The sequence below is a fragment of the Theobroma cacao genome, chromosome 5, assembly GCF_053813885.1.
Source record: "Theobroma cacao isolate CCN51 chromosome 5, ASM5381388v1, whole genome shotgun sequence".
Classification (NCBI taxonomy): Eukaryota; Viridiplantae; Streptophyta; class Magnoliopsida; order Malvales; family Malvaceae; genus Theobroma; species Theobroma cacao.
In genome coordinates, this window is record NC_142643.1 from 24,640,905 (window position 1) to 24,656,448 (window position 15,544).

The 15,544-nt window shown below is 35.8% G+C and overlaps 2 protein-coding genes across 3 annotated transcripts; one reads left to right on the forward strand and one right to left on the reverse strand.

Moving 5' to 3' along the window:
- Positions 1-255: 255 nt before the first annotated feature.
- LOC148762499 (uncharacterized) lies at positions 256-4,866 on the forward strand. Of its 2 annotated transcripts, XM_088806964.1 has the most exons (4): positions 256-749; positions 837-1,005; positions 1,763-1,887; positions 4,362-4,866. In XM_088806964.1, the coding sequence occupies exons 1-4, from the start codon at positions 654-656 to the stop codon at positions 4,566-4,568; spliced, it is 597 nt and encodes a 198-aa protein (XP_088663090.1). In that variant the 5' UTR covers positions 256-653; the 3' UTR covers positions 4,569-4,866. The 2 variants fall into 2 exon arrangements, with proteins under 2 accessions (XP_088663090.1, XP_088663089.1); XM_088806963.1 differs by having other exon boundaries at positions 261-1,005.
- A 6,310-nt stretch (positions 4,867-11,176) lies between these two features.
- On the reverse strand, positions 11,177-12,301 carry LOC148762500 (uncharacterized). Its single transcript, XM_088806616.1, has 3 exons — positions 11,920-12,301; positions 11,537-11,778; positions 11,177-11,344 (listed from the first exon to the last, which is right to left on the reverse strand). The coding sequence occupies exons 1-3, from the start codon at positions 12,299-12,301 to the stop codon at positions 11,177-11,179; spliced, it is 792 nt and encodes a 263-aa protein (XP_088662742.1).
- Positions 12,302-15,544: the final 3,243 nt, after the last annotated feature.

Consider the following 15,544-nt stretch of genomic DNA (forward strand, 5'->3'; position numbering starts at 1 on the left):
TTGCCTATTGGACCTTTGCACTAGCCATGACTTAGAATGGGGTCGTGTCCTAAGCAAGGTTAAAAGCTTTGATTCCGTCTTTAACTCTACACCATATTCTAGGAGCCAAATTCTTTCCTAAAGACGAGACTTGAGGCCTTAACACCCACGACTGATTCTCAATTCTAACTAAAAAGTAGGTGGCGTCTCCCAAATAGCCTTAAGTGGCAAGTCTGGCTTAAGCCTAGACTTGTACGAGCTAAGGGTCTTTCTTAGCCATTTACAGTTTTGCCCAAGAGTTCTGAGAGACAATTTTGAGGCCTTAACTGAAAATTCCAAATCTACGTCCAATTCGAAGGTTCCAACCAGCAAATAAAGTCCCAGCTCCAGAAGATGTAGTCTAGTTCATGATAACGCCGAAAGATGTCTTGCAAGCCAATCTGCCTGTACTGTAGAAAATATTGTCCTTGTTCTTGATTTAATGTCATGTATTGTAATAATAAATATATTCTTTATCTATGAGTTTAAATTTTTTAATATATTGCAAGCCAATCTATGAGAACGGAGGCCGTGGCCAAAGACACCAGCAGCGCATCCTGGACCTTGTGAAAGGTAGGGACAATAAAAAATAAAAGACAGGGTGCATGCTGCTGAGTTTATGAAGAAAGTAGAGGATGGCAAACCCTAGGCGAATTTCACATTCAAACAACAGCCAAAGCGTGGAGAACCCATTTCAGTTTCAGACCCAAAGCTTGTCTTATCTCTCATCTGTAAAGCACTTATTGAAAAAGCCTCAGGCCTTCCCTTTTATGCTCTTGTTGCTCCTGTTGCTGACATGGGTCTCTCTAAGATTGCAGTATTCTTCTCCTTCTCACCATGAGCAATGGGGCAAAGATGACGGCGACGATGGGGACTTTAAGGCCAATCTTTTTAGATTCAGATCTGGGTTACCCTCAGATATTGTCAAGGACAAGCGCGGCTGGCTGCTCAACCCCGTCTCTCTTGCGCTTCAGAATGGCGTCAAAGGTCTATCTTTACTTATCCACAATTGTCAAGGATCAGATGCTTAAGAACAGAAGCGATTGTTTAACCATTTTGTATCCTTTCATTTTGCTTTTTCTTTTTTTTTTCTTTGTCTGATCTTGACCTTGTTCTATTGAATTTGCTGGTGGCTTTGTTTGCTCACGGCAAAAATAATGTATTAGATGCCTAATGTTGGGGGAAAATTGCTTCCTTCTTTGCATGCGTGCTCAGAATGCACAGTTTTGGTGCCTGCTCAACTCAAACCAACTAATTCATAAACACAAATTAGTTTGGATGGCTGCATGAATTCTCTTTCTGCATTCCATTTTAGTTCACACTATATGCACTGAAATGACTATAGATGCCATACCTTTTTTATTACCCTATACGATATGATCTTTGATCCAACTGTATGAAATCACTCTTTTGTGTGTCAGCACCAGTACCATGTTGCCCATGAACAAAACCATGTATATCTACATCCCTGATTAGTTTTGGCTATCTACTCTAAAGTCTGAAATTTTATTCTGTGGACATGAATTAAAAAAGAAAGAAACAAAAGAGATCTCTGGCCTCCTAAAAATTGATCTGTATTAGTGAAATTTCCCTTTAGAGGGGATTACTTACTTATTTCTTCGAGATTCCACATTGTTTTTGAATTTCTATCTTTTACTTTTATATTTATTTATTTATTTATTTATTAGGTTTACCTTCATTTTAATATCCTTAGTGATTTTCATAGGAGCATATTTTCTTACAGGTGGTGCAATGTCTTGTGTCTCGGTTCATATTGGTGAAATCCGACCAGGTTGTGTGAGGGGAAATCACAGACATTATACTTGTAATGAAACATTTGTCATTTGGGGGGCAAAGACAAAATTCAGGGTATGCTCTTTTCTCATGAATTAGTATTTTGATTTTACAACATGCATGTGGCTCATCCATTTTGGATTAATTAGTCATGCCGGGAGTTTCACTTTCATTATCGATGTGCAATTCTAATGCTAGGAGTATACTAATTAAGGTTTTCTGGAGGAACTGCTCAAATTAGTCTGTCATAAATAGAAAATATATGCTGTGTTTCATTCAATGAAACTATTTTCTTGTTGACTGTATGTATCTCCAGCTTGCTTGATAACAAGCTGATCTATTCTTGTTGGTTTGAACTTTTGAGAAATCCAGATTATGTCACATAGTATTAATATATATGAAGTATTCAATAAAGCGGATGTCTTCCCACTTGTTCTGGTCAGAAGAAATCCAGGATTCATTGGATTAGAAAGGATTTGCAACTCTCGCATACTGATTGTTAGTTTTGTAGCACTAGTCCAGTGTAGGTCTGGAAACAGTGATTTCTTTGGTGCAAATTCCAACATTCTTTGACTTAAAATCCTAGTAGGTTGTGAAGATGCTGATAAAGCAGCTAGATTGATACAGACTAATCTTGTTTCTTTTTTATAGAACAATAAAAAGGGTTATCTATTATAATATATCTAGTAGTATGTAAATTTTCTAATGTTTTCATTGATTCAACTTCAAGCTCTTGTTTAGTCAAGGAAGAACTCATAACTAGTTAACGATGCAATGGACTACTAATGGAAAGACGATCCTGTTGAAAATTGGAAAGTTAATCATATCTTCTTTTACATGTTCCGGCGATGGTGAAGAAGTGCAAGTGATGCAGAACCATTGAGGGAGAAGGGATAGTATGGATGAAAATCAGGGAGAAGAGCTGATAGTGCATCATTACTTGGGTAAATAAATTTCACCCTCTTTAAAGCCAAGGGTTAATATGTTCATCGACAAAAAATATCCTTTTTGTCCAAGTGAAGATGTCCTCTATTCATAATTAAACAAGAAAGTTTTGGTGTTCAAGGATATATTGGCAATTTTCTTTTTATTGGGCTTGGCTTTAGTGTTCCATTGGGTCTTATTTTGGGTTTAGTATCTGTTTGTATTGTTGGATTCGGTGTGTTTGAATTTGAATACAGATTTAAGTTTACAGTTCTGGGAGGATTTGTGATTGAGTGGTTGAATTTTCGTCTTTTGGTTCTAATGGTATTGCAAGATACTGTTCCCAGCTTTGAGAAAACAACTATAACTTGTCCTATTATAATTATATCGCTCTCAGAAGATTCCTGCAACCTTTTCTTAACACCCAGCCCTCATTTGAGGTCCAATCTCAGTAGATTCAGACCCTAATTGATTCCCTACTTTTAAAGACTTAGCATACCATAAACCCTAAGTAGGCATACTTGCCCAAATCTATCTTACATCAAAGAGGGAAGAGAGGAAATAGATGGAAGAGGGGTTTGGGAAAGGGGCAAGATTCAGAGAGGAATAATGGAAAGAGCAAGGAAAGAAAATTGAATTTTAATTACTCAAATCTCCATAATATATTGCCCAAAGTTGCTTTGAAACTGAAAATATCATTAGTATATCTAACCCAAGCGCTTTATATACTAAGGGTTAGTTTGGCATAGCAGTGGTTATGAGATTGAAAATAGTGCAGGGAGATCAGGAGTTGCAGCGGTGAGATTGAAACTAGGGGTAAGATAATATTTGTTTGGTAGACAACAGGCAGTGTGGTAAAGAGAAAAAATTTACCATTAAGAGCATTAAGTAAAAATTGGATATATATATATATATATATATATTCAAATATTTGACATTTGAAATGCTAAAAAGAAATCAATGAAATAATTAAAAAATTAACAATAATAATATATTTTCACATATTTATAATTATTAACAAATTATTTTTGATATATTCCAACAATATTATATTTTAGATGAAATGGAAATTAGTTGGAATACGGTCCCAGTACTCATTTTAGAAAGTGAGACCATTGTCATCTCAGATCATGGAAAACTAGTTTATTACTCAACGAGTTGCATCTTCTCATTAAGAATGTTATTAGACTTTGTTTTGTCCATAGTCCTTGTGAAGCCAATTTCTTTGCTGACTCACTTGCTAAGAAGGGGTTCATGGAGTAAGAGAATTAGCTGCTTGGATTTCTTAATTCACTCACTTTCCAGTCTCAATATCAAACTAACTTTTTGGGGTTGGTCCTTTTCTTTCGGTTTCAATTTTGGGGGTGTTTTATGCCATTGTGCTCACCTTTTGCTTTGTGGTTGCTCTATTATCAACCATTCTTAGGTCGGTGATTTCTAAGGATATCTAATGTCCTGTTATTGTTGATCTCTGTAGCATTTTCGTTTCTCTCCAATAAAATTTCTTTTACTTTTCAAAAAAAAATATTGATATTATGTGACAAGTAGCTTAGATTCAAGTATATGAAAGATGTCTCAGATATAGTTATATTCGCATGTGTAATTTCATCTTGAACCATTTGCAGGTGGAAAATAATCAGATAGTTAATAGAGGCTATGCTGAAGTGACCATTGGGGAGGATGAAGTTGCTGTTGCCGCTTGCCCTAGTGGAACAGCCCATGCTCTAGTAAATGTTGATCCATTACACAGCACATTCTTTATGGGCTGCCAAGACAGTACAGCTAACTCTAACAGTTCAAATACTGATTTTAATGTCTGGAAAGATCTATAAGTGTTGCTTTGTTATTGATGCCTCAACTTCCCTATTTACCTATTGCAAATGGAATTCATCATGTTCTCTTTTTCTTGTCTTTTTTCCCGACAAGGGATTATAGTTCTGGAAATTGTAAAATTGGTTATAAATGTATATATTGCATAGCTAATGTTTTTGTTTAGTTGAGCTATGACTATTTGTTCATTCATTCATGCCATGAAGTTGCTTCTATTACTTTGGTCTGTTTCTTGTGACATGTACTGAATTATTTACATTTATTGGCTGGATAAGACAAATCTTATTGCAAGTTGCAACAGATGATGTTGTAATGTCGACCAATGCAATTATTAGTTGTAGTATAGCTGGTTTGCTGTTTTCATGTCTGCCTAAAATGTTTGGGGTCAATTGCAATGTTAACTATATATCAAAAGATCCTAAGAGCTGCTTTAGACATTAAGATTGAATGTCTCTTCCCAAAGTTGTAATATAGGTTAGAGAATTTAAGATTGCTTTCCAGATTTTTTTTTGAACACATTTAAAGCTACCAAAAAAGAACAGTATGCAAATGAAGAATGAAAGAGTTTTTAAGAATGATTGTTGGATGCTATTGTAAACATTAGGGAGTATCTACAGGGCTTAAAAGGTATTTTAGACATCCATTTAAAACTGAATGTCTCTTCTTAAAGTTGTAACTTTTAAATTAATTTTAAACATTCTGAAAATTTAAATTTAATTACGATTAAATGTTGAATAATGTATCTCTAGATTTTTGATTAACAGATGAATCGTGCATTTCTAGATTAAATATCTGACTAATCTTTAACATCGATCAATTAATATATATTATAGAGGCAAAATCTAATCGTGAAACAACTTAAGTCGATTCTAATAACATATAAGAGTCAATTAAGTTTATCAAAAATTACAACGTATATAAGTTTTGTATTAATAATATTATAAAATTATTAGTAGGATATGTATATTTTTTATCATTAATATACATCAATCTCTCACTGTCACGACTCGGTACTCCCTTCGAGCCCGTCACAACCGTCGCGATGTCTCGATAGACATTCATTACCCGGAATATCAATTGAAACCTCGCAAGGCTCTTGCATCAATTTTACGTCTCCCTTGTGAGCAACAGTTACTAAATATCATGTTTTAAGGGAATATAAACTATTTTTAAATAAAAAACAAACAAAAAGTAATTTTTGCCACACAGAGGTATTTTAATAATTTTTTACTGAAATTTTTGAAACTTGGTGAAAATACAGCATATGATCGAAAAATATACATTTCTTATCTAAAAATAATTTTAGTAATCTAAATCATCCATTTAAAATGAAATTATGACTAATCAAACTAAATAAAAATATTAAATAAAATATTTTATTTTCTTATAAAACAATATTTATAGAATCTTGCATAAATAAATTTTGTAGTGTAAGAGCAAAATAAATTCATATATATAATAGCACACTAAACCAGGTATACAAAAATATTCTACAATGACATGTGGGCCCCAATATAACCGAAAATATATAAGACTATAGACCTTCTAATTCTAAGGATGCAAATCCAAAAGCAATCCTCGACAAAATAAGCTGTCTACAAACTGTCCTGAGCCTGAAATGGGTAAAAAAAAAAGCAGTGAGTTTTTGTAAACCCAGTGAGTAAGCAAAGTTCATCTACAATATCTAAAACTGAATAAATGGAGACAGTTAAATCATTCCATCATAATATGATTTATATCATTTAAAACTCATTTCAATTCATATAAAACAATTACATTTCATCAAAATAATCAATAAGGCTTATAATTTTCTTAAAAACTTGGCTTGTGCCAAATCTCGTATTCGGTGACACCTTGGTCCGGGCATCCAACTGAGTCCGTCAAGGATGTTAAAATGACATATGCCCATAAAACATGTTTTTACTTTTAAAATATAGTCATTCCTTGGCGTTGGCTGAGTTTCATCCTTATGTGGTGGTTTGGCATGAAGTGAACTCTAAACTTACCTTAGGAGATACCTTCTGCGCCTCTCGTACTAAGGTAAAATATAACGGGATTTACCGTGTCCCTCTAATAGGCTGGTCCACGAAAACCCGCCCACTGCAGTAAGCTAATCAAATAACCCACCAAATCAATAAAAATTTCGACAACATGACATGGCTAATATGATATTACCTAGCCTGTCAAGGTAAAACAAAATAGTTTATATAATCCACAAACCACAAATCCAGCCATTCATGCCATCACATTGTCATAAGCCATCAATTCAAACCATATATATATATATAGATAACACAAGTATATAGTCTCCACTTACTCAATTTTCAAAATCATCATTGAATTGCAAAACAATTTATAAATCTCATTCATTTAACCATCACTTAACTTATAAAACATAAAAATCTACAGTTTAAGTTCATTATTTTTTAAAATCATAGAAACAAATATAAACTACTTTAGATAGTTAAGGTGAACATTTGGTTACTCACAATAACGAGAGTTTAGAGTACTCCTAATCTTGATCTTCGGGTACAATATCTTTACCCTTATAAGAGGGCTCACCATTTATACATAATACAAGACACGTAATTCAATATATTTGTGCCAAACTGTTATAAAACTATTTCAGACTCTATATGAATGCATGAAATTGGATGAGAATTGTTCGAATAATCACTTAAAGACGGTATTCTACGTGGGTTCAATTATGATCGAACTGAATTTGTAATCGACCTAACTCGAACTATATACTGTTGAATTAACCAAAACATCCGATTCAACTTCAAATATATTCATTACACTTTCAATATTCCAAATACACCAAAGTACCTCAATGAGCTTGATTGTGACTTAATTCATCATAACCAAAATTCATTCCGATTCTGAACTAACATGCTAATCAGTGTTAACATAGTCCAATAAATCCATCTACATCATTAGAAATCAAATCCAAGTCCATTTACTATGATTTTCTCATTATTGTTCAAGTCGTTTACTAAAGAAACTATACTTTTTGATATCCGATACCATAAATCATCAATTACAAGCTAAATAACATGAAATACAACAAAATCCATCATCAACATGTCATCTATTAAATTCGGCCAAAAAGGGTTGTTGAAGGGCATGTGATTTTCTTGCTTGTTTTTTATGCCAAACATCATCAAACAACTAAAAACACTAAGATATCATGAAATCTAGCAAAATCCATCATCAAAACCTCTCTCCCTATGTTCGGCCAACAAGTATTCCCTCATGGAAACTTGTGTGTAATCCATAAAAAATGAAAAAAAAAAGCATGGGAAAGGTAGATCTTAAGCTAAAATTGAAAAATCTTACCTTTGATTGTTTTGTTCTTTGAAATTCAACAAATTTCTCTTGAATTTTCCTCTCTAGGGTTTGTTTCTATTCTTTTCTCTTTGTTCTTTGCTTTGGCCGGCCATGAAGAGTGAAATGGGAGAGTTTATGTTGAGTTTATAAAGGAAATTATAAAAATATTAAAACTTACATGTGTCACCATGTGATTGGTCTATGGTTAAAACTTAACAATTAAGCATTTTCTCACCACCACATGTAGTCTCTTAATTATCCAAAGTATAAAATAATAATAGGTGAAATTCATGGGCTTGACAAGTGTTATGGTGGTGTAAAATTACAAACATTCCAATTACGTCCTCGTGGACACGTAAAATGACTATTTTGCCCTTATGTTCGAAAAAATATCGAAATTAAAATTTTTCATTTCTCAAATTCAAATCATGCTTCAATTAGTCAAACTTGGTCAAAAATTTCATCCAACATTCCAACTTTACCCTCGGGTGGAAAAATGACCATTTTGCCCCTATGTTATGAAAATTCCTAATTTAACTCCAAATTAATCCTCGAACTCCGAATCACCATATTAAGACATTCTAAGGTTCATTAACTCTCAAATACATCCTAAAATCTCTATTCAAACTAGTTTGAGGTTTTAATCGACTTAATTATACCACTAGGTACGATACCGACTTTTAACGATTCTCCGAGGCATCCCAATATATAGATATGCTATCAAGTACATGAATGACTTGACAAGTATGTAATAGAGTAGGGCTTGACAGTACTAGGCCCCTTAAAATAAAATTTTGACCTCAAAATTTCACTTACTGGACTCGAAGAAAAGATGCGGATATTGGTTTCTTATTTGGTGCTCAACTTCCTACGTCATCTCCTCCATCCGAGCATTTTTCCACAACACTTTAACCATTGGGATGTTCTTATTCCTCAACACTCGATCCTTTCGGTCTAAAATATGTACAGGTTGCACCCCGAACTTCAAATCTTCTTGCAACTCAATTGGAGGTGTCACAAGGATATGGGAGGGATCAGGTACATACTTCTTCAACATTGAGACATGGAAGACATTATGGATCCGATCCAACTCTGGGGTTAATTCTAGTCTATATGCCATTGGTCCAATCCTTTTAATGACACCAAAGGATCCAATGTATCTTGGATTAAGCTTTCCTCGCTTTGCGAATCGAATCACACCTTTCATTATCCAACAAGATACCACAATTTATCACAATAATATAATCAAATAAGACTTAATACCTCAAAGTATTCAAATCATTACCTTTCCAAGGAGAGACCTTAAGAAAAACTCTATCATCAACTTCAAATTCCAAATCTTTTCTCCATCTATCAAAGTAACTTTTATGCCTGTCTTGAGTTGTCTTTAATCGCTCTCGGATAACCTTGATCTTGTCATTAGTCAGATCAATCAGTTCTACATTAAACAATTTCCTCTCACCCACTTCATCCCAGCAGAGTGGAGTTCGACACTTTCTCCCATACAGAACCTTGTACGGTGCCATCCCAATACTAGACTGAAAACTGTTGTTATATGCGAACTCCACCAACGGCAAGTGTCTATCCCAATTCCCCGTAAAGTCAATGACACAAGCCCGTAGCATATCCTCCAAAGTCTGAATGGTCCTTTCAGATTGACCATCTATCTGTGGATGAAAGGTAGTGCTAAACCTCAAATTAGTTATGAGAGCATCTTAGAATTTCGGACAAAATCGAGAAGTGAACCGGTGGTCTCGATCTGACACGATAGAAACTGGGACTCCATGTAATCTCACTATCTCATATATATAAAGTTTAGCCAGTTTCTCAATGGAATATGTGCTATGGATAGCCAAGAAATGGGCGGACTTAGTCAATCTATCCACAATCACCCAAATAGCATCCTTCCCACTCTGTGTCCGCGGTAAACCCAATACAAAGTCCATAGTCACGTGCTCCCACTTCCATTCAGGGATAGGTAGAGGTTGAAGAGTACTCGATGGTTTCTAATGTTTTGCCTTAATTTGCTAGCATGTGAGACATTTCGCTACAAACTCTGCTATCTCTCGTTTCATACCTGGCCACCAGTAACTTTCCTTGATAGTATTGTACATTTTGGTGCTTTCGAGGTGTAAAGCATAGGCGAAAGAATGAGCGTCTTCCAAAATAGCCCATCTCAGCAGATCATCTTTAGGAACACAAACCTGGTTCCCAAGCATTAAGATACCATCATCACCAAGTCTGAACTCATTAATTTCTCCATCTCGTAACTTTTGAACTTCCCATTTCAACTCATCATCAGACTTCTGCAATTCCTTGATTTGGTTCAACAATGAGGGTCTCATAACAAAGCTAGCAAGTAGGATTCCATCCTTACCGTTACTCAACTAGATCCCTAGAGATTTCATCTCAAGTAGTATTGGAAAATAAGAATTTCGAAGTGATGCTAATGAAGATGAGGATTTACGACTTAAGGCATCTGCTACAACATTTGCCTTCTCCGGATGATAATAAATTACTAAGTCGTAATCCTTAATCAACTCTAACCATCGTCTCTGTCTCAAGTTGAGTTCTTTCTGGGTGAGCAAGTATTTCAAACTTTTGTGATCAGTAAAAATCTGACAACACTCACCGTATAAGTAATGCCTCTAGATTTTCAATGCAAAGACTACTGTTGCCAACTCCAAATTGTGGGTAGAGTAATTTGTCTCACGCTTTTTCAGCTGCCGAGAAGCATAAGCTACTACTTTCTCATCTTGCATTAACACGCACCTTAATCCTAATTTAGAGGCATCACTGTACACCACAAATTATTTCCCACTAACAGAAAGTGTCAAAACGAGAGTGGAGGTCAACTGGTTCTTCAACTCTTGAAATCGACTATCGTAAATGTCATCCCACTCAAATTTGACTCCTTTATGAGTCAGACGAGTTAAAGGAGCAGCTATCAATGAGAACCCTAGAACGAACCTCCTATAGTAAGCGGTTAATCTAAAGAAACTTCAAATCTCTGTCACCGTTTTTGGTTGCTTCCACTGTAAGATTGCAATCTTCTTAGGATCGACATAAATTCTAGCTCCAAACACAACATGTCCCAAGAAAACCACTTCCTTCAACCAGAACTCACATTTAGAAAACTTGGCATAAAGTTGTCTCTCGCGCTAAGTTTGCAGCACAATGCACAAATGAGTAGCATGTTCATCATCATCCTTCGAATACATCAGGATATCATCTATGAATACTATCATGAATTTATCCAAGTACGGGTGGAACACCTTATTCATGAGGTCCATAAAAGCTGCCGGGGCATTTGTAGACCAAAAAGCATAACCAAAAACTCATAATGCCCATAACGAGTCCTGAAAGCAATCTTGGGTACATCCTGCTCCTTGATCTTCAACTGATGATACCTAGACCTCAGATCAATCTTAGAAAACACCGTATCACTCTGTAGTTGATCAAAAAGATCATTAATTCACGGTAAAAGGTATTTATTCTTGATGGTCACTCGGTTTAGCTGACGGTAGTCGATACATAATCGCAGAATGCCATCCTTCTTCTTTATAAACAAGATCGGCGCACCTCAGGGATAAGTACTAGGGTGAATAAAACCCTTATCTACTAATTCTTGCAGATGAACTTTCAACTCCTTTAACTCCACCGGAGCCATCCGATACAAAGGAATGGAAATAGGTGCGGTACTCGGAAGTAAATCAATAGTAAACTCAAACTCTCGATCAGGAGGTAGTCTCAGTAACTCATCCAAAAACACATCAGAGAACTTGTTTACTATTGGGACATCCTTTAACTTAGGTTCCCTTTTTGAGGTGTCAATCACATGTGCCAAATAAGCAGGATACCCTTTCCTCACTAGTTTCAAAGCTTTGATAGCCGAGATTACACAGGATGGTAATACTCCACGTTCCCCTACAAATACAACCTCTACTCCCTCAGAATTTTGAAGTACAACTTCCTTCCTAAAACAATCCACTTTTGCCCGATGTGTAGTCAACCAGTCCATACCTAATATCAAATCAAAATCCTGAATCTCTAAAGGAATTAAGTCAGCTTTGAAATCTTCCTCACCAACACTTATCCCACAATCTCTATAACAAGTGTTTCTAACCAACTGCTTTCCTAGAGGGGTATGAACTCCTATTTCCTCCTTTAAAGGTGACAGGTTTTTATCAAAAAAGGATGTAAATGTCGTGCTCACATAAGATCTATCCGAACCAGAATCAATTAAGACATAAGCATTTCTGTCAGATACAAATATAGTACATGTCACTATACTAGGTCGGACTCGTGCCTCTTCCTTTGTCACAGCAAAAACTCTTGTCGGAGTATGAGTCTGTGGTCTAGAGGGTGGACGCGTCAGGGTATTACTCCCCACATCGGACCTCATCGCTACACCTTGTCTCGGCTGTGACCTAGAAGAATCTCTGTTTTGAATATCGGTGCGAACTTGGGGTGATGAAACAACTACAGTAGCTCATCTTAACTGCGAACAAGCACTCCTCATGTGACCTTGCTGACTACACTGAAAACACCGTACGGGCTCTCTACACTGCCCGGTATGAAATCTTCCACAATTTCAGCATTTGTCAAAACTCCCAAAACTCTTCCCAAGAGCACTCGTTGCTGATTTACTGATTCTAGGAGACTTTTGTTGCGACTGTTGAGATGGGGGTCGAGTAGATGCTACTGAATTAGTGGTAGCGCTCCCTGAAGTAGATGAATCTTTGCTCTTTTTCGGTAGCTAACTAGATGATGTATTCAAATTCCTCCTCTTAGCAAACTCAGCCCGAATTCTCTGATTCTCAATCACAAGTTTCTTAGCCCGTAGAGCCATCTGCACAACCTCTTTATAAGGCTCCTTACCCGTTACTGTCATACGATCTTTGATTTCATTTCGGAGCCCTTCCTCAAAGTAATTAGCCTGATCCTGCTCAATCTTCACTAGATCGAGCACATAAGACATTAGCTCTTTAAAACGAGCCTTATACTCCTCTATTGTCAAACTCCCTTGTTTCAGACTCAAGAATTCCCTATTCTTTTCCTTTTGATGAAAATAAGTATAATACTGGCCGTTGAACTCTCGTAGAAAATTCGACAAGGTCAAAGGAGTAGTAGAACGAGATTTCAGTGAGTTCCACCAAGTATGGGCCCTTTTCTCAAGCAATCTAGTGGCCACCATCAGTTTCATATCATCTTCTAGTTTCATATCAGTAAGTGTCTTCGATACTTGAATGATCCAATCCTTAGCTGCAAGTGCGTCCAGATCACCCGTAAAAGAAATGCAACGGAGTTGCCTAGCCTCTTTAAGTTTCTTAGAAATAGAGACATCAGGCACTTGTGGTGGAATCAGAGGTGGTGGCACTGAAGGAGCGGCCGGAGAAACAGTAGGAGGAGCTTGACCAGCCTGAGCTTGGCTAATAATAGTAGTGAGAAAAGCTACCAATTCCTGAACTGCCTCATGAGGCATGGCAGGAATACCAGGAATACCGATAGGTGGTGGAGGAGGTGGAGAATGTGGGGGAGTCTCAGTCTGTTCAGCAGCAGGTGCTGCCCAAAAAGTAGACGCAGCCGATTCTCCCTCTATAAGATCTGACTGACGATGTTGAGAACGGCCTCTTCCCCTCCCGACTAATCTAGAGAGAGGTGAGCATCCACGTTGAGGAGGCATAATGATCTATAAGAAGAGACATAACGAATTTAGACAACTTTAGGTTCTATATGCAATTGTATGCATTCAACTTAATCTAATCTAACTTGGGGCCACATTGACACTGTAGTTTTTAAAATAGCTTTAAAATCAAAAGCTCTGATACCAATTAAATTGTCACGACCCTGTACTCCCTTCGAGCCTACGACAACTGCCACGATGTCTCAATAAACATTCATTACCCGAAATGTCAACCGAAACCTCGCAAGGCTTTCGCATCAGTTTTACTTCTCCCTTGTGAGCAAAAATTATTAAATACCATGTTGTAAAGAAATATAGACTAATTTTAAATAAAAAACAATCAAAAAGTAATTTCTACTACACAGGGGTATTTTGGTCATTTTACCTAAAATTTTCGAACCCTTGTAAAAATATGATATACGAGTAATAAGCATCCATTTCATGTTAAAAATAAGTTTCATTGTCTAATTCATCAATTTAAAGTGAACTTATAGCTATTCAAATTAAATAAAAATATTAAATAAAATATTCTATTTTCTTATAAAACAATATTTATAGAACTCTGCGTAAATAATTTTTGTAGCGTAAAAGCAAAATAAATTCATACATACAGTGGCACAGGTAGCCAAGTATACAAAATATTCTACAATGACATGTGAACCCCCAAAATAAACAAATATGTACAAGAAGGTAGACCTTCAATTTCTAAGGATGTAAATCCAAAAATAGGTCTTCGACGAAATCAGCTATCTACAGACTATCTTGAGCCTGAAATGGTTAAAAAGAAGATGTTAGTTTTTATAAACTCAGTAAGTAAGCAAAGTTCATCTACAACATCTAAAGCCGAGTAAATGGAGACAGTTAAATCATCCCATCATAATATGATTCATAACATTTAAAACTCATTTCCATTCATATAAAATAATTACATTTCATCAAAATAATCAACAAGGCTTATGATTCTCTTAAAAACTTGGCTTGTGCCAAAACTCATATTCGGGGACACCTTGGCCCGAGCATCCAACCGAGTCCGCCAAGGATGTTAAAACGACATATACCCATAAAACATGTTTTTACTTTTAAAATATAGTCATTCCTTGGTGTTGGCTGAGTTTCATCCTCATGTGGTGGTTCGGCGTGAAGTGAACTCTAAACTTACCTTAGGAGATACCCTCTGCGCCTCTCATACTAAGGTAAAATACAACGAGGTTTACCATGCCCATTTAATAGGTTGGTCCACGAAACCCGCCCACTGTAATAAGCTAATCAAATAACCCACCAAATCAATAAAAATTTCGACAACATGACATGGCTAATATAATATTACCCAGTCTGTCAAGGTAAAAAAAAAACAGTTTATATAATCCACAAACCACAAATCCAGCCATGCATGCCATCACATTGTCATAAGCCATCAATTCAAACCATATATATATATATATAGATAACACAAGTATTTCGTCTCCACTTACTCAATTTCCAAAACCAGTATTCAATTTCAAAACAAGTTATAAATCTCATTTTGTTTAACCAACACTTAACTTATAAAACATAAAAATCTATGGTTTAAGTTCATTATTCTTTAAAATCATAAAAACGAGTATAAGCTACTTTAGATAGTTAAGATGAACATTTGATTACTCACTATAATGGGAATTTGGAGTGGTAGGAGTACTCCTATTCTCGGTCCTCCATCACGATATCTTTGCCCTTATTGGGGGGTTCAACACCTATCCATAATACACGACACGTAATTCAATACATTGTTGTGAAATTGTTATAAAACTATTTCAGACTCTATATGAATGATGAAGTTGAATGAGAAATATTCGGATAGTCACTCAAAGACGGTGTTCTACGTAGGTTCAATTGTGATCGGAAAGAATTTGTATTTGACCTAATTCGAACTATACACCATTGATTTGACCAAAACATCCGATTCAACTCTAAATATATTCATTA